This window comes from Mycteria americana, chromosome 20, assembly GCF_035582795.1.
Source record: "Mycteria americana isolate JAX WOST 10 ecotype Jacksonville Zoo and Gardens chromosome 20, USCA_MyAme_1.0, whole genome shotgun sequence".
Classification (NCBI taxonomy): domain Eukaryota; kingdom Metazoa; phylum Chordata; class Aves; order Ciconiiformes; family Ciconiidae; genus Mycteria; species Mycteria americana.
Genome location: NC_134384.1, coordinates 449,357 through 469,233, shown reverse-complemented (window position 1 = coordinate 469,233; position 19,877 = coordinate 449,357). Strand labels below are relative to the sequence as shown.

General features: G+C 47.5%; 1 protein-coding gene across 1 annotated transcript in view; it reads right to left on the bottom strand.

Annotated features, from left to right (window-relative positions):
• Positions 1-19,541, bottom strand: part of SYT6 (synaptotagmin 6) — a 38,611-nt gene extending 19,070 nt beyond the window's left edge. Inside the window, exon 1 of the mRNA XM_075521629.1 lies at positions 19,388-19,541. Within this exon, the coding sequence (XP_075377744.1) occupies positions 19,388-19,541 (154 nt within the window). The remainder of the gene's footprint in view (positions 1-19,387) is intronic.
• Between the last annotated feature and the right edge of the window lie 336 nt (positions 19,542-19,877).

The following is a 19,877-nucleotide window of genomic DNA, read 5'->3' as shown; positions in this document are numbered from 1 at the left end:
AGCTGACAGCACCTCTTTATATCGTGTCTAAATGGACTTAAGGCAAACAGCTTCTCACCTCCAGGAGCTCTAAGAAACGCTAGACTCACTCAAAAACTGCATTTAAAACAACCTCCTACAAAATCCATCCTTACCAGGCAGCTTAGCTCTCAGAAGATAAACTGGGAGACTCACATCTGTGCTTCACCATAGCTACTATAAACGTGATCCCTGATATACGCTTTACCTTAAATAGAAGACATAAGAAGACCTTCTGTTTCCTTTGGTCATATAGTTTAGTTTTGTACAGCTGTAATAAGATATTTAATGTTTAAGGCTGAGAAAATCTATAACATATGAGGAAAGACTAAATTTTTATCTTGAAAAAATAGCTGAATTTAAAATCATTAAAAAAAAACCCCAAACAACTGTCATTGGTGAACCATCGCAGCAAAGTATTCACGAACCCATTTATATCATCGAACTTTGCTAACATGCTATCTGGGAATACAACAGCTACCATATATTTAGGATTTTCGCATCAGTTGTTATAAGTGAAATCTCAAGGAAGCATCAGGCACAAAATGCGACATCTACGCCGGAACAAAGCAGTTCTACCGAACGCTTGGGAAACCATCTGTTGTTTCTGATCTCCTAGAGGAAATGCACTGTTTTTCCACAAAATTACCGAGCCTAGCAAATTCACTAAGAGCGTGAGGCAAAGCTTCCTGACTGCCCACAGGTTCTTTGACTCCAAAGGAAGGCTGGAAGCTGCAGCAGGTGCAGGTGGAAAGAGTAAATGCCATCCAGAAGGTTTTGCACCTTTTCCTCTTCCTCACCAGCCTCCTGTACAGGCCAGACTGCACCATTTGTTTTCTGCTGTAGCTCCAAGGTGAAACTACAGATCACTGCTGGGGTGAATAAATAGGTCCCATCTTATTCAATAATGAATAGGATTGTACAAGTCAGCAGTGGAGCTTCCTTAGAGATTTGGCTAAATGTATTCTCACCAAAGCAGAGAGCGCAGAGGTACCACTTTCCTATACTTTAAGTCTTGGAATTGTGCCCAGGAAACTCCGTGTCAAACAGTTTCATAAGAAAACTTAAGAACCTGGACTTTTTGCAAATATGTCTATGTTGTTACAAAGGAAACAGTTACAATGCGGAGTCTGTCACTGCTGGGAGTTGTTATGTGACAGAAAAGTTTCTGATAAGATACTTCTGCCCATTCCAAGAAGTTATATAGCATGCATGACTCTGCTAGCACACCAGATTCATTAATGGAAAACATCAGAAATAATCAGTTATCCCTTCTGAAAACCTGTTGCCAGCTTGAGAAGGTCTTAGCTCATGTCACTTCTTGCTGAGCTGGCATTCATAATGTATTTGACAGGATTCACAGATACTTTTATGCATGACCTCCTACTCTTTCCTCTGACAGCTCACATAAAACACAAGTAGAAGGGATCAGGATTTTACAGACATTTTTTAAGCATCTGCCTGGGAAGAATATTGGTTTGTCTGAAGATGATACTGAATTCCCCAAGACTTTTTCGTGACTTATTAAACTTAAATATCAGTTGGACAGAGCTGACCTTCATTGATTTAATGAGCTCTCTCTTATACATTTGAAAATACCAGTTACTTTTAAAAAAAAAATATGTAGTATTCAAAATGTTATGCTTTAAATGTCCTTTAACTTACAAGAAACTGTAAAACCAAGATAATTCCTTATCTCACAGAAAATGCCCCAGGGCCAGAGGTTGCTTGTGTATTTCCTGGCATGGATGGAGGCAAGGCCTCTTCCCCTAAAGACTTCTCCAAAGACAGCGCAGACCAAAAGGACACCTCAGCCAGGGGAAAGATTAGCTCGTTTGATTATATTATCCCACCCTGTGCAACGTTCGGAGCCAAGGCTTCCTGAGCGGAGGGCGAAGAGGGACGTGTCTGTGTCCGGCAGTAAGGAAGGGCTCCGTCTAGCGCAGAGCAGCACAGGAATAGTTCAGCCTCTGCTTTACCGAACGCTTCCCGTGCTGCAGCCAGCTTGCTGGAACCCCCCCACTGCTCACGGCATCGCCATCCTCGGCAAGGGACAGAGGCCCGACACTGCTCTGAGAAATGTCCCTTCTGAGGAAAAATACAAGAACTATGTTTCTACTCTGTTCTTCTCTAAAAACATAACAGTGAGTTATTTGTTCCTTTTTTATCAGGGCCGTACAAGTGCAGAACAGCTTCAGCCATTCCTCACCCCGTTCTTATCTAACTCGGTGCTGGTACCTCATCCTAGCCCAGCTCCCTTGAGAGGCACGGGAGAAATTGCCATGTTGGAAAATGGATTTTATTACCACTTGTAATTGAAAAGATAAAGCTTAAAAGGAAGAGGTGGCAAATACAAATTAACATGGCTATTTTCCAGTCTCGCTCCCCCATGGGACAGAGAGCCCCTTCCCAGAGGAACCCTCAGCTGGAAACTGCTTTTGGCTACAGAGCAGCAATGATGAAGCTCTCGCATGACTAACGAGGAGGGAGGGGAGAACAAGCAGCAGGAAGGACATGGACATGGACGTGAACATTTACCTGCATGAGCTGATATGCTTAGGATAAGGCACTGAGCTGTTATTTACCTAGTGGAACAGAGACGGCTTCTTCAGGGATGGTCTGCCTCACTTATGAAGGTCTTTTTGAGGTAGAGGTTTAGCATAGTATGTAAAGCAAAAGAGAAATTGTGAATTTATGACCCCCTATGTTTCTGTGTGCACCCGAGCTCCTCAGAGAACTGAGACTTTGTCCCAATCCCTACAGACACAAAGCACTATTACATCTCAACACCACCAGCCACCACCAGCAGTCCTGGTCCTTCGCTGCAAAGCAGAGACCTTCACCAAAAGCATTTCCACACCAGGAGAACCAGGGAAAGGCTCCTCTCGGCCAGGAACGAGCTTTCGATGAGTTGTGCCACAGATTCCCCATCAGAGCAGCTGATGGAGAGAAACAGATTTCTAAACCAGAAAGCCACTTGCTGCCAGGATAGACACAAGCACATCCACGGGAAGGCCCACACAGATCACAATCTTTGCTCTGCTTTCCTTTAGTGAACAGGAGAAAGCAAGCCGTACCTGAGAGGCTAATGATAAATGATCATTTATCACCACTGATGCAGTAGGAGGTACCATTAAATGTCAAAATTGAGTCAACGGAGACGCTGATCTCCCACCCCTGCAGCCTGGCATAAGGGAAAATAATGAATCAAAGTCTTCAGAGACGGCACAAACAGCTTAGACCGACTTGTTACAAAAACAGCACTGCGCCTTTGTTTTCTTGCAGCAGGAGCAGTTATGTATCTACAAAGGAAACAGGGGTGAAAGCGGTGAGAAGCTGGCTGGGTGACACTCTGGAGCCGTGTGGCCCAGGACTGTCCCTCTCCCAGGTACAGGGCAGCAGGACAGCACCGTGCTCCTGGAGCCATCACGAGCAGTGGCAAGACCAGCACAACCACGGGGACCTGCAGGGCCACCCCGAGTCAGTGGCAAGGGACGCAAGCCGAGAGACCAGATCATATTCAAGCATTTAAATACAAACAAGTTTCACGACCGTGAATATTTGGCAGAGGACTCAAGCAGTGAAATGCTCTTTGACAGAGCAATCTCACTGCAGAAAAGACCTGAAGCCGACAGCGAGCAATGGGGATGCCAAGAGCACAAAGGAGACGGTCTGAAACCTATCAACTTTACCAGCAAATGATCTCGCTTCTCTTTTGACTTGACTTCTTGGTTTGTGTTTTTACTGTTTTTGTAACATCTAAAAACCTTGCTATCAAGTCTTACAACACAGCTCACAGAATGGCTCAAAACTATAAAACTTCTGAGAAGATCAATACTTTCTACTGCCTTTCAAAAAAAAGATGAGGTGGCCCAGGGCAGGACAAAGGGACAGCAGAGCAATTTAAAACTGTAAAGCTAAAAGCAATTTAGGAAAGGGGGATCATTTCTTGGCTAGTCCAGCCCCTCCCTTGCCCCGGTACCCATGCACTCAGAAAGCAGCTCATCAGTACAACTACTCATTTTGTTTCATCTTGAATGGGAACTAATTAAGAGAATATGGTGGAATTACCTTTTAGCTTTATGTCCCTGATGACTTCATAATACCCAAACTGAGTTACCAAAGGGGATAATTAGCAAAGTCCAAACAGAAAAAGATTAATAGTATGACAAAGCCATGATTACAACAGTCTATTAACTGCAAGACAATACTGGTCTAATTACGGCAACATTGACTTTTATTACTGTGAAGTAGCTTGCGCAATCATTAAAGAGATTCACGGATAACTCTGAGTTTAATGTGAAGAGTTATATTTAATATCTCGAAGATGTAATTTAGCTTTCCTTCCACCCACTCCCCATAGAGAAAACAAAATACGTTTGATGGCTCTCTCAGCACACCAGCATGTATTAGTCATTCCAGCTACCTGTTGGATTTAAACACAGTTTGAATACCACGAGTGGAAGTTCAAGGGGGGCTGAAAAAATTAAATGCTGTAGGCTGAGGCCCAGCGTGGGGCCAGGGTCATGCTGGAGGAGCTCAGCTGCAGCAGCCACCAGCCACCAGCCACCAGGACCTGTGCCGCCGACCCAGCGGTCCTCTTCCCGGAGCCCCTCGGCACCTGCAAGGGGACAGACGCGTTTCTGCAGGCCCTGGAGCACCCTCAGCACGGCCCCCTCGCCAAAGCAGTGAGGGCACTTGACCTGACTCGCTGCTGCGGTTGGGTACCGGCAGCACCGCCGCCACGGCACGTTTGGTCCCACAGCTCCGTCGTCATGCGCAGCCCCAGACAAAGCCTCTGACCCAATCCTGCCACGAGCAAATGGACATCTTCCCTGCGAGAGGTTCTTACTGGCAAGTTTTCCCATGGCCAGTCTTAGCATCAGGGAGAGCTCTGGCTGCTTTGTTCCCCACTAGGTTTCCTTCAGCTGAAAAAGCAGCTCCCAGCTATTCTGAGCTACGGCTTAGAGCATGTAGCGTCTTGCCACAGCAAACGCTCCTGGGAGAGCAGTCACAGGAGACGGCAGAGCCCAGAGGTAGGGGGTGATGGTGATGTACCTTAACCTCGCTTGTACTGGCGGCACGACTGGTCTTCCAGTGTAATATACCGACCACTGCTCACACCACGTCAGGAGATATTTCCAGGCTTCTCTGTCCATTTTTGCTACATTTTTCTGTTCAACAGTGCTTGTGAGAATATTTTGTTCTATTTCTGTAGGGTTTTGTAGAAATCACGCATTCAAATGATGGATTACTATGAGAGTTATTGCTGGAGGAGAAGACAGGGAGCTCTGGGGCTACAAAAGACCACGTGAGGCACCCACCAACTGCTGATCTAAGTTTCTCTCAATTGAGAAGCATCAGTAATGTAAGACTGATTAGCTGAGGGCTGGAAATCGGGCATGAGAAACTGTGGTGAATCTCGGGCGCCTGGGGCGGGGGCAGACGGGAGGACAGGACAACAGCAGGGGAAAAGGAAGAGGTTTCCATTAAGTCCTAGCTATAGATACGCTTATTTAGCAACACCGTTCAGCTTTAAAGCTTTACAGAGGAAGGAGCAGGAACTGGATGGAACAGAAACCGAACGTTAAACCAAGGCAGCAGCACAGCATCCAGCAGCACCGCAGCCAAAACCAAAAGACGAGCCACAGCAGAGCAAGGGAACTACCCCTTTGGGAATAGAGCTCAGAACAAACCCTGCAAGGCACCAAGGAGTGCAGTAGCAAGCAGAGCACTTTGCAACAGGGATTTTGAAAAGGAAATTGGCTGTCTTATAAATCGTGAAATGCTGCGTTTGATGAGAGGTGAGCTGCAGTGCAGCAGCGTGTAGTTCTCAGCCAGCTCCTTATCCCCTCCCCAAGCATGCCCCGGCCGTGGGAATGGTAACAGAGCAAATGATAAAGATCAGATTGTCCCTGTCACACCAGCTTCAGTTCTTTTATCGGCAAGCAGCTCTATGTAACAAAGCCCACAGCTAAGTGGGCGCGGGGGTCTGCGGAGAACAGGGCTGCAAGAGGGAAGCACTGCCAGCCTGATCACTAGTTGCCTCTGCTGGGATTATGTCCAGCATGCCAGTCCTCTGCTGATGTCTTCATTGTCACATCTGCAGGCCTACTGGCTGCCATTTGGTTGTCATTTGCAACTTCAGCACCACTTCTCTTCTTGATTTTCTGGTTGTGTTCTCTAGGCAGCTATGAGCAATAGGAACATGTCCTGAAATATTCTTGAGCTAGACAAGTCATTAGCAGCTGTCACTTCAAAGTCTAACTGCAGTCAATTTGCTTTTCACAAGCAGCCTAAAAGCACAGGAGCTGGATGTGTTGTGAAGCTCTGCAGCAGGGGCTGCTGCTCAAACAAGATCACAGAGGGGTGGGTTGTTAGTGAGGGGAAAATACTTCATCAAGTCCTCAGCAGATGTTAAAGGACCGGGTCAGAAAAAAATTATGGATGGAGCAGCGCTTCCGTCGTCCCTCAGACGTTATCTCATGCAGTGGGTGGGGATAAGGGTTGCGGAGCAGCCCCCACGTAGCAGCAAGCCAGGCAGCAGACGTGGAGAGCGCTGGGGATATCTATCACCTGCGGGCCCACAGGTGACAGGCCCCTTCTCTTAGGCACTCCAGACTGCTCCTAGCCAGGAAGCGATCCGAACAACAGGAGCGAGGGTCGGCTGCCAGGGTTACCTGGCACCTGCTGACACCCTGCTCACACCAACAGGAGCTTGGCTGCTTGTCAGGTTTCCTTGCAGGGGGACAGGGAGTGTCGCCCGGCCGAGGACAGTGCCGCATCCTTAGAGTATGCACAAGAGGAAAATGAAGTCACAGAAATATTTGGTACCACGACCCATGCAGAAAGAAACAAATTGGGGTGGTTTTGTCTCTTGGTAATGTAAGTAAAAACTCACTGATTATTCCGTTCAGCTGCCCAGCGCAGCACAATGGTACGAAATATTGGCTGGGACCCTGGGAGACTCCGGCACCCTCCCACGCCCCTGGTACGCTTTACAGAGGTTCTCTAGGCGAAGGCAAGCAGCGGTTCCAGCTGCTTTTTGCTGTGGAGCATGCCCAAATCTTGTTTTGTTACTCTGTCAACCACGAGTAATTCCACAGAAGGCAGCCAACGAAAGTGAATTGAAAACAACGTGAAAGCAGGAAGAGTTTTCACAGGTTGTTTTACATGAAGAGCACTTTCAGGCTCAGTTCATCATATGCAGCTCAATGGCAAACTCCCCTCTCAAACCAGCAGAGGGGTGGAAATCCTCATGAGATGAACGCTGCAGGTGTTCTGAGAGGAAGCATTCACAGAGTCTCTGAAATGTGCCCTTGGAAGCTCTGCAAACTCAACCTTCCTCCTGCACGAAGCTAGAAGCTAAAAGGAGATCTGTCCCGTTCACGTGCTTCCTCCGTCCTTGGACACTGCGTCTCACACTATCAGCTCCCACCAGCTTCCTCCTGCCAGCACAGGCTCCACGGGGACCCGGACAGAGCTGCCCCGTCTGCTGTGCACACCCAGCTACGTAACGGATTGTAGGAAGATAGACACGTGAATGCTCAAACTGGCTATGCCAAAGTTTCGGTTAGATAGAAAAAAACTTCTTAAAAATTAATTTGCTGCTACCACAGAGTTCCTGCCATGCAAGAGCTTATTGGAATGCAAACTATAAGCTTCAAAGGGAAGGATGAATCAGACGCTATTTTGAGAGTAATTATATAAGATTATAAAATTCAAACCATCTCATTATTGCACGTTAAGTATGAAGACAACCTGCTTCATAAGGAGACCTTGCAGGTATCCAGTGTTTCAAGCAACTATGATCTACAGTCTAAGTGCAAAGAGCAACCTCATAACTGCCGTCCAGACAAAACTTCCTTCATTAAGCGATGCCAGGGCTTTTTTCACCATTTAATGTAACTCTTCAGGGGATGTGGTTCTATAGCTGGGAGACTAACTAGAACATGAGACACGGACAACTTCATGCAAAGTTTTGTTCCTTTAACAGTTGTGTAATTTGTTGTCCTGGAAACCAGCTATCAGCTTGTTAGTGACAGTACTTGCGAAGTCCCAAATTTTATAAACTCCAGTTCAAATTATAATTAAGGAGAAAACATTTAAACAATAGATTTTCACATGGAATAAAGTACTATTCCAGCAACTGCAGAGCAGCCTGGGTGTGGGTGCAGCCAGGAAACCCAACTTGGTTTCCTCGTGCTGCGATGGAGGCTGCGGCAGCTCATCTCTGCAAGAAGACGGGGTCCTGGGACACCCCCTGAGCAGTCACCTGCATTGTGCGCTGCCTGCAAGAAGAGAAGAGAGCTGGTTTTGTTTTTGCTTACATATCCAGGCTACAGCTGAAGCTCCTGCTATGTCTTGGCTTGGAGGAAGCAGGCGCACAGGTGGGAGGGCTGCGAGCTGCTCGCTCCCTCGGGGAGGGCAACGCGCGTGCTGTCCTCGTCCTTGCTGCGCCCCAGTGCCGGTCCCTCGGGAGGGACCTTCACACCTGGTGGTCTGAGAGAGCTGATTAGACAAGTGCATTAAACAGAGAAAAGGTGGGGAAAACAGAGGCTACCATACCCTTTACTACCTGGCATTTTTCAGTTTGTGGTTTGGTACTTTTATCACCCAGGGACCATACGGTAAATGCACTCAGATACAGGAGAGGGAGGTGCACCCGTCCCCCAGGCTGAGTTTAAAAAAAGCAGAAGAAAATCTGAACAGAGTAATTAATAGGGAAACACCAAAGGTGATTTTCAAGTGCAGAGTCAACAATGAGGTACTTTACATGCATGTACGTATTTATAATAAAAAAAGAAAAAAACCCCACATACATATGAAAATGCATACTACACCAAACAAAGGAATGCAATGTAAGAGGAGGCCTTGGTAGCCTGGAGCTTGTGCTTTGCTCACTGAAATAGAATGGAGAAAGATTTAATTGCCAAAAAAAAAAAAAAAAAAAAAGCAAAGAATAGTGAATAGCTGACAAGCAAAAGACTTCTGCATGCCTGCTACGTGCAGGAGAAGCCTCCATGGTACCAGGTTCTGGACAGCCAAAACACAACTATGAAATACTGTGCAACCTTAACAAGAGCTCAGCGAAAGCTCTGCTAAGCAGTAATACCAAAGGTGAGTGACAGAGGAATTGCCGCAGGAATTGCTGAATTGTCATGGTAAGAAATACTCAGTTCATTGTTCATTTAGACTGTGGCAACCACGCTGTCAAGCAAGTTGAAACCGTCTTCAGTGGCCTGCAGTCAGCTGCAGTTCAGACCACGTTAGCCGGCGGAACAGTCTGCGCCTCGTGCGCGCTGGACTCGCAGGGTGCACGGCTGCAAACGTCCCCGCTGAAAGTGCCGCACCACCTTCCCCTTAGAGACTTCTGCTGACTGACCGCCGCAAGTCAGACACTCCTATGCCTACATCCTTTTCCCAGCTTATGTATTAAAGGCGACAGGCCAACAAAAAAAAGTTCTTCCCCAACCGCAGGACTTTATGGATCCAGGGCCATCTTCTACAGAGAAAAGGAAATCAGACTTTTGAGCTTAGAAAAAGACAGCCCGTTCCTTTCCCTTAGTCACCTTTCTTCAAATCAAAGGTGATGGGTAGCTCAGTGCAAGCTCACATAAGCCAAACATCTTTAAAAACCCAGATCAGATCACGGCTGAAATGGATTAGAAACAGAAAAGAAATCTCAAATCTGTCTGGGTGGGAAGACCGGCCAAAAGGTCAGCACTGGAGAGAGGGTTAACACGCCACCCATCACCTTGGCTGCAGGGCTTTTAGGAAAGCGACAAGTACGGCAGTCACACTTACTGTGCAGTGCGACTCACGGTAACATCTGGAACAGCTCTTTGCAAAAGGGTCTCGGCACAGCCGTTGGAGCCCCGCTCCCTCCCCTTTACGTCCCCCCGTGTGGAAGGAAGCCAAGCCCAACGCGGCTGCAGAGGACGCCCACGGACAAACGTCTGCGGCAGAGGAGGTCTCCGACGCTGCAGCCGGTCCCCGGGGCTGGGGTGCTGCTGCAGCTCTCTCCTCGCTGGTAGCACTCTCTCCCCAGCCAGACGTGCAGAGGCAGGCGCAGCGCCGGCACGCTGCTGGGGACACCGTGCAGAAGCACTCAGTGACCCCGAGCAAGAGTCATTCGTATTGCAGAGCCGACACGGCAGCAGAGCTCGTGCCGGGCAGAGCCGAGCAGGCGGCCAGAGCAGCAGCAGGCAACCACGAGCGCACAGACGTCCTCGGCGGTGCCGGGCCAGCCTCCCGCTCCGAAGTTGGCTCTGCCGATGGACAGACCCTAACCCATCCTTGGCCTGGGCTCCCCAGCCGGGACCTGGAGACGAAACTCCCTTCTTCCACCATCGCCTTGCCCACCAGTGACTACGGGCTTCCTACACAACGCTGAGAGGCCCATATCAATACCCAGAGAAAAATAACTAATGCACATTAAAATAGCTGTGCCCCAGCAGAACAGCTGGACCAGAGGAGACTGATCAAAGGCTTCTGAAGACCAAATATGTCTGTATTCTGTGGTTATTGACCCGCCTGCCGATTAGACTTTCCCTCCAGGATGCATCAAAGGCACATTTGTTACTCAAACTTTTGCTGGCGTGTGCAACCAGAAGGGGAACTTTGAGCTGTCAGCAATGCAGCATTTCTGTTATCAAAAGTGACAAAAAAAGAAAAAGAATTGTTCCAAACCGAAGGAAACATTCCCCAGTGATTTAGGTTGCTTTGTGTCTTAATCAGCTGTTCTCTAGAGTATTATAAATGAGATAGTAAGAGTTGTCATTGCCTTATGCCTATCTGATGACAATCTAATGAACTATTATAAGCCACACTGCATATAATTATAGTACATAGCTGTGTGCTAATCCCATAACATTTTATCACAATATGCTGTAGCAACATCTGTGAACAACTTGGCAGCGCTGAACACACACAGTGTCCCTGGGCTGAGGTTAAATAACTGACACTGAGCATCGTCTTCCTGCCATGGTGTGACCCCATACATACAGGACCTGAGCTGAGCACTGAAGATGTGCCAGGGAAGCCTTGCTGAGGCTGTTCAACATGGGGGCAAGTCCCTGTCCAGACCTGCTGAAGCTGAGCAGAGCCAGGCAGAGAGCAAAACACCGTAAAACGGACACTTCTGGGATGTAGAAATACAATCGGTTTCAAGACGCAATGCAAACAAAACAAGCTAAAGCTTTTCACTGTGACTCTGTCTCCCTTAAGTGACCAAAGACCCTGGACTTTAAAATTTCCCTTCAAAAACTTGGTCAAAGCCATGACTGTTGTGAGACATCAGAGAGGCCAGGGTCAGCAGCGCTTCGGTGTCCAGGCTTGCCATGCCAGAGCTGCCGTCTCTCTGCCCTTCACTTTCTACAGTGAGATTCAGTTTTGGGGAAATGCTTCCCCGCGGCTCTCTCTTTGACTCCATTTTGGTTCAAAAAACCCTAAAATCAGGCTGCCCTGAGAAGATCGCAGGATAAAGCTTGACTGGGAGCAGAATCAGGGTCTCTTCCCATCCCAGCCTGCAGCCCTGGAGGGTGAGCCCTGCCGCGAGTGCTGATCTTCATCCCAGCATGGGAGCTGGGCAGCCTCCAACCCTGCGATCTGGGGTCACGCGAGAGGACACAGCCTGAGAACCCGAAAAAGCAGAGCTCAGCCAGGGAGGGCAGAAGGCCCCAGGCGTGGGACAAGGCGGCCCAGAAAGCTCTCTGGAGGCGTTCCTTCGGCTGCGTTCCCCCCCGGGACACAGAGCCCCTCCAGCGCAAGGGTGCTCCTTGACTGCATGAAAGCATGCTGGAAGAGCTTTATTGCCTGCCCCACAGCAAACCCAAAACAAGAGATGCAGGATTCATCCAGAACTCCCTTGGCTCCAGATGCTGGAAAGACTGGGTGACATACAGATCCATGTCCTTAGGAGGTCAGGTTGCCAATTAAAGCCATCTAGACCCAGTATGACCATGTAAGCCCATCTCATGCCCTCTTTCTCTCTCTCTCAACTTGTCATGCTGATAATACCTGGCACACAAAAGACAGTCTGGTCTGCATGGCAAAACAGCATCGGCTTGTTTGAAGCAGGCTCTGTGCAGGATGCAGAGCAGCCGGGAAGGAGCCCCCAGCCACCTACCTGCATACCTGCATGGCACTGGCTGCTTGGTACAGAGACCCTGCGCTGCCCACCCGGGAATGCAGCAGTTCCGAAAAGAGCATTTCTTTGTTCAAGCTCTGCTGAATGATCAGGGAACTTCCTCCCTGAATGGCTCTGCTCCTCTCAATAGCTGCTGCTGCTGCTTCCATTAGCTTGTAACAAAGACAGAGGTCTTTAACCCCTAAAATGTGCTACACAGCATGCAGGTGGGACTGCCTGATCCTACAGATTTATTAAATGGATTCTGAGACTCCTTTTTCCCTTTTCCAATGACTCGCATCACTCCGTGCCAGGCAGCTCAGAATCCTTTTAGCATGAACATTTTGACCGGAGACCAGATTCAGAACTGAGCTCAAATAACTCTGAGCAAACGCTCGCAGGCATCCAAGAGATGAAGTATTGCGTATGGAAAGAATGCATTGACGGAGGCGCTCACTGTACTCACCTAACACTGTGTTGTTACAAGAGCACATGCATTTCTTTGCAGCAGTTACAAACATGCATAGAAAATCAGAGTAATACATTACCAGAGACACTGGTGTGCTAGAATTTCTGGGCAATTATTATTCCTTGGAACCAAATACTCTAGGACTGTATGTCTTAATGATGGTTTTGAAAGGGCTTGTATGAACTGAGCATCTGGTATCCTGCCTTGAGTCTTCGCTGCACAGTTTCCTGTGATGTTGTCAAACACTGACTTGCTACAGCTTAACAAACGGAACTAAATATAAAGGTGGCCTTAATTAGCATCTGCAGTTTCACTATGTACAAGACACCCTGCAGGATAACTTTCTTTTTTCCACAGACATGGAAAATGTACAGTTAATGTACAGTCACTGGAAATATCCCTTCTCTGTCCCTCTAGGATGCCATTTTGCAATGTACAAGTATAATTAAAGGCAATGCATGGCAGAGAGACAAATCACATCTCTCCCAAACAACTGCCAGCGTAAGTGACTGTTATGTCAGTGAGTCTACTGGACTGAAACAATAAAGGCTGTTACAGACAAGCTTCCTGATTTTACAATATACAGATAGGAAGGAAAAATGTATATTATCATCTTTGAAAAAGAAATAACAAATATTAAAGCTAGAAAAAGCTGCCTAACCAACATGAGATGGAAACCTGGGGTCCTAAGGAAGAATATGCAATTGTACCTAGAAACATGAACAGTAAGAAGAAGAAACAGGCAAGAAAAACAAGGATAGTTGAAACTATAGTTAAATGAAAAATTGTATCAGACATGAGATCCAGTTATGGTTCTGGTTTTATCTCTGAACAATGAATGCACACGTGAGACTATATGACTGTTAGTGAATACATGGTATGTGCAGCAGGCTGTGCACATTGCACTGGTATGACTTCAGCAAAGCAAAGATGTCAAGCAACAAACACCTGCAAACACAGAAATACCAGCTTCTCAGAGTCATCCTGCAAAACAATGGAGAAGATCGGAGTCAGGCTATGCCCTGATTTGAACTAGCTAAAAGCACATGCTTGGTTTCAGTGAATCGTAGGGAGAGCACTGAAAGCAGAAGAAAATGTTTCAACGGCAAAGACAGAAACTGCTGAAGCAAAATGTTTGTTAAGGAAAAGAGGCTCCACATTATGAAAAAAGGCAAAAAATTAACAAAGTAACTTCAGAAATGTGGACTTACCCAAGAGGTATCTGCTCCTCAGCTCAGTCCCTGGTCACTGTCCTCAGCCTGCTCACACACTCAATTAACACCAGCAGCAATCTGGCTGCCTGTTTCTATGGAGTTTTAGATGCTGATCCCTGACTATGCATGAGGCTACTGCAGCTGCACTGGAATAGGCTCCGAGGTCCGCAAAAAAACCTACAAACATGATCAGCCTCCCTGTACTGCTTCAGGAATGAATCAACCAACAGCAATTAGGCAGATGCAAACCTGCATCTATGCGGAGAGGTACTTACAAAGCTCCTAAACATGCACACTCCGCACAGCTCCATGGGCGCATTTTATTTACTGGGGCCATCGCAGAGCATAGCCAGAGGCAGCTGTAGAGTCATAGATCCACACACTTAATACATAAGCAGAGACACATGTTCATAGACAGGCTATATAATCCATTTTTCCTAGATCTATGCTGCTGGTTTTAACCGTATTTTAATATAGTTTTGCAAACCTTCCTCTGGTAGCAAGGTTTGAACCTGACACCTTCAGGATCAGAGCACAAACCTGTTTTACTTGAGCTAAAGAGCAAATCTGCTGCACGTAGCTCTAGCTGGCTCTTTTCCTGCTGGTGGACCAGACGCTCACAGAAGAAGGCAAGATCCATTTTGCAAGTGCATTACTCTGTGATAAGAAAGATCTTTGCCCCAAGGTGCTATTCCTCACATGCCTGGCCTCTGGAAACACAAGATTTAGTGATTAATATTAGCTTTGCCTGGGTGGCTTTAAACGTGTTTACGGTTATATTTACTTAAAATACACTTGAACGGTGATTCAGAAAAGGTGTGTTATTACAGCTGGTAACTAAATTCAAGACTTGCCCATATTTCATCAGTAGTGGCTGTTGGTTTCCCATGTCAGTGAATGGGCATGTCATCAATTTTCCCATTAGTCAAACTATTCTATCAAGGGACAATTTTTTTTTCCAAGAAAAATACTCCAGAAGCAATTTTTCCATATAAAAGTGATCTTTCTGCATCAACATTCCTGCAATGAAAAAAGAACTCTCTTGCAGAAAAATTCACCCCTTTTTCTGCCGGCAGCAAGAACACTTATGTACTTGTGGGTTTAACATTTTAATAGTATTTGCGAAGTGCCAGGAGGGTGTTCAGCGCTGTACAAGATGTACTGCCTGCATCATGAAGTTTAAAAAGAACAGTTCACACAAAGGGCAAAACACTAAATGTGCTCTGAATTATTGTGGGATTAGAGCATAGAAGGACAGCTGACAAAGCGTGCTAGGAAACAGAAATTATTGTAAAGTCTTTTCTGGTTTCGCATTTTTCCCCAGCTGTCCTTTTTCTTCCTCTCACTTCAGCTTTCATATCCTGCACTAGGAAAGCACTAGAGCATTTTACTGGGGAGAATCAGTGCATACGGAAGGGTTTGAGGAGGGTACACGCGCTGTGCCGAGCTCAACGGGGACTGCTGTGCATGCAATCCTGTAGTGACTTTCTGGGTAAAAACTGCAACACCTCTGCACATGATCCATTGTATCCTGTACTTATTCTATAGGGCAGTGAAGCTTCTTACAACTGGATACACTGAGGCAAAAACCCCAACATGTTATTTAAAGAAAGCCACAACACAGTAGTGCTGGAGCTAGAAACCAAACCCAGGGGTTTGCTCCTGGATGTGCTCTGATGCTGGTGTAAATTCCCTCCTGTACCCACGCGCCGTCCTTTAAAGTCAGCAAGCACCACAAGACGCAGGCTCCAGTCACACTCCACCACCTCTGCACGTTCATTTCAGAATGATCATTTTGTTTTTAAATCTTTCTGTAGAATCAAGCTCCCGTCTTCTGTGCCATCCCCTGCTTGGCACGACCTCCCAGGACCGGCTGGCAGCCTCTGTCCACAGCCGGACCCAGCACTGCGCACCCACGGGGAGCGGGACCTGGTTCAGGTGAGCGTTGGGAGCGAGTCGGGAACACAATTCAGTCCACATTGAGCAACAACGCGACCATGCAGACAAGCACGCAGCACACTTCACGGTGACGAGAGCTGTGCAGGGCACGACGCAGTGCCCGGTACCCAGGGATGCCGGCAGGCTGGAGCCGAGCTACGCGCAGGAAGGACCATGGGCTCCGTACCCCTGGGAGCAGCTCTGGGCAGGAGCAGTCAGGAAAGAGCTCGTTCCACCGCAGGAGCTCGTAGTGGGCCCCGGAGAGCAGGATTTGGCACCCTGTTTCCCAAAGACCCCGGAGCCTGTTGCTCTCCACAAGCAGCTCCACTCCCCGGGGCAGAGGGACCGGGTGGCATGGGGTGGCTCGCCGTGCCCAGTGCAGCACTCCCGTGGGAGTCTGGCAGCGTGGGCTCCCCTGCATCGTCAGCCAAGTACTCTGCACTTCAGTAGGGCTTGTCCACAAATTCTCTGAGCACGCTATATCCTGGAGCACTCGCTGCACCTCCAGGACAGAGAAGTGATGTAGCCATTTATTTAAGGCACATCACCGCAGTGGTAAATGTTGTCCCTAAATCACAGGCATTTCCACTGTCTACAGCTTATGCCTGTGTACTAGTCACACTCACAGCATCACTGCACAACAGCTGAGGACTGGCAGGGAAGAGAGCTATCAGATGGAGGGAGCTACGGGGGAGGATTTTAGATAGGCACAACAAAAGGATGCTGCATCTTGCTCGATCTCAGGGCCCACAGCCAAGAGATCAGTTCTATTCCTGGCACCGCCACGGGCCAAACTGCAGGCAAATGCTCACCCTCACATATCCACTGACGCATCCATACCAAAACCTGCCTCATCCAAATACCTTATTTTTCTGACATACTTAGCTGCTGGATTACTAGCCAGCAGCAGCAGCCTGCAATGCTCCTTTGTTGGGTGTACAGTAATGTATGGCATACTGGAGAAACACTGCAGCTATATTTCTCTTACTGACTTTAAGTAGGAGAATCGGCTATTACATAACCTGAAGTACAGAGGGTAGAGGAGCATCTACTTTATACACAGTAGCACTTTCCACAATCAGTCCAAAATGGTTTAAAAAAACAATCTCTGCATAAAACCATATTCTGACATATTCTTACAAAAACTACTCAGTAATATTTTTATAGTCACAGTTTTTTTCCACTGTCAGATGCAGTTCAAGAAGACCAGTGATACCTGGATAATTTCTTTGCAACTCCACAACATCCCCAGAAGATACTGCTCTCCATCAATACATGAAGCATCAGAAAAAACAAACCACCTCTCAGGGTCTAATGGCAAGCAGAGCTGTGCAGAAGCAGCCCTGGCTCCCAGCTTTGGCAGCATCAGAGCACTTTCGTCTGCCTGCTCACAAACGACGCAAACTTCATTGAGATACGGGACAAGCCAAGCTGATTTAGCTATTAGGTAATAGATTTATCCAGGATGTAACAAACTGACAGAGAAGCCATTGACTTCACATGATGATGACAAATAGGGCCAATTTTGCTCCAGCGAGCTTTGCATCCAGGTTGCTGAGGCTGTGCTGTCCAGCATGGGTACACGTCAGCAGGACCCAGTGCTCACGCTGCGCGGCTCCTCTGACTCTCCTGTCGACACTGATATGGCACCCTGTCTGAAAGCCGTATCACGGCTCATCTTCGCACAGCCTCACTTTTTATTTGCATATCTTTATGAGGAAGGACTTGATGGATCTGAACATAGGACTCCAGGTAGCCGATAGCAAATTTGCTTCACGTAAGTCTTCAGTGTAAAATGGACAAAGCACAAATGCAGATAATTAGATAAACATCCAGACACTAATAGGAAAGTTATCTTACCACCGTAACTGTTACATTAGTTAACATGTAATGCAAACAGATTTGTTTCCCTTGCTGGAGCAGTTTTACATCCAGGCATTTGAGAAATATTAGTACCCATTGGGCCCAAACGGTGTCCTCAGTGCTGTCTAGACATAAAAATGGGCCCAGTCGTGCAGAGCAGAGACAACAATATAATAGCTGTTAATGCACCTGGTGCAGCCAGCCAGCCCAGCATGACTTGCCCAGGGCACTGGGATAGAGGCTGACACTTAAACCAGAGATCAGAGCAGACAAAGATTTGAGATGTTAAAGGCATATGATGATGTGATGGCAACCTGAAAATGAAGTCCCGAACAGGCTGCACAAACAAATGCCAGGCAACTATCTGTCACATCAGGGTGGACAGGGCAAGAGCAGTACGGGTATCTCTGCTGCACAGAGTCAGGAAAATGTTAATTTTGGTACCAAGGTAAAAAATTATGAAGCAATGCAGTAAGTTATTTGCAATAGAGGAAACAGCTGCACTGGGTGCAATGCATAAGGACAGTACCAGCAGTGGTAAGAGGCCTTCAGAACAAGCAGGTATAAAGCAAAGGCATTTTAAGATGACAATTAAGTTACAAGCAAAGTGAGATGTGAAATGAAGGTGTTCAGGCTGGACGTACTGGCAAAACAGTGGTGGAAGCACCACTGCAAGCAAAGAGATGGCAGAAGCCCAGAGAAACCAGAGAGCTGCCAACGTGTCCCAGGTGCCAGTCGCGTCCCGGCACGAGATGCTGGCAGAGAGGGGCAGGAGGAACCGAAGCAAGATGACACAGAGAGCCTTGGACAGGGATCGACGGGCTACTGTGCTGCACCTGGGCTCTGCACAGGTGTCCTCAGAAGGAAAGAAGAAAAGGTTCTGAAAACTTATGCTGTGAAATCGGGCTGGGTTGGTAGATCATTATCTACAGAAACCTTAAAAAAAAAAAAGCAACCACTCTACACAAATGTTCTAATACGCAAACAATTTAGAGCATATTATCAATAATGCTAAAGAGCATGGGATTTTGGTTCTGCTCCTCAGCGTGTGAGCCTGCTATGTAAGCTTCCCCCTGCCAACGTCTTCTGAAGTTACAGCAGAAGACGACCTCTCTGGAACAAGAAGCTGTGAGCAGAAGCTTATGGAAAATTAACCGCTTCCAATAAAGAAATGCCCCTTTGCTCTTAGAGCAGTATGCTTGCTCTTGATTCATTGCTGACACGCCAGTGTGTCTCCCTAGCTCTACAAGCTAACAAGGAACAACTTCAAGCAGTTCTTAGGGAAAGTAAAACAAATACGTGAAAGTACATTAAAATCCCTTACTGGTGAACAAAAATCCATGCAAGTCCTTCCTTTTCTCAAACTGGGATAACAGCAATTGGTTCCTGTCATCTCAGTTACTTTAACAGGCTTTTTTTAAAAAAAACCAAGGAACTTTCACAGAAACTTTAACTCATTAACCACCTCCTCACCAGCACGTCCCCGTAACACCCCGTCTGTCCCCTCTGCGCAGCTATCCCCGTCAGGCTACACCGTTTCGCATCAACAGGTGAGGCAGAACTCGCACCCAAAACTTCACAGTGGAACATGTGTAAAGGAAAATAACCACACAGAGATGCATGTCGAGACCAATCCGCCTGAGTCTAACAGGGGCCTTGCAAGCATTTCCCTCCCCTTGTGAGAGTCCTCCTGCCTTCCTCTGGCTGTTGGCAGTCACAACCACTACTCGAGCAGACAGGACCAGAGTACTGTACCTGGCTCGGAGATAATCAGGCTCTGGTCGGAAGGCAGCAGGAGGAATTCCCTGCAAATGTCCAGGTCCAAGCTAGGCAGGCTTTTCTTCCGGCACAGCTCGGTGACAATGCGGACTGCCTTCTGACAACGGCTGTCATCCTTGGTACCACTCATCTCCCACACTGCATCCTCTGCTGTCCCCCTCTGCTGTCTAAGAAAGTCAAACTAGGAAAAGAGGGTTTGTTTATTTTTAATCACACAAACAGATTCACACCAGTTCCACCCTCTGGCATGGCAGCACCCTAAGGGACACCCTGTGCCAGGCAAGGCTCCAGCTCTACAAACCCTCCTCGGCATTCAGACCAGGGAGTCTCCAGCCAGCCTCCAGAAAGCACCGCTACTGCAGTCCTGCCAGTGCTCCTGATGCCTTATTGCCTCTGAGATCAGATATCTGTTTACTGCCAAGGCGTGTTCCAGACAAAGAACCTCCTACCAAATCCAGTTTCGTGC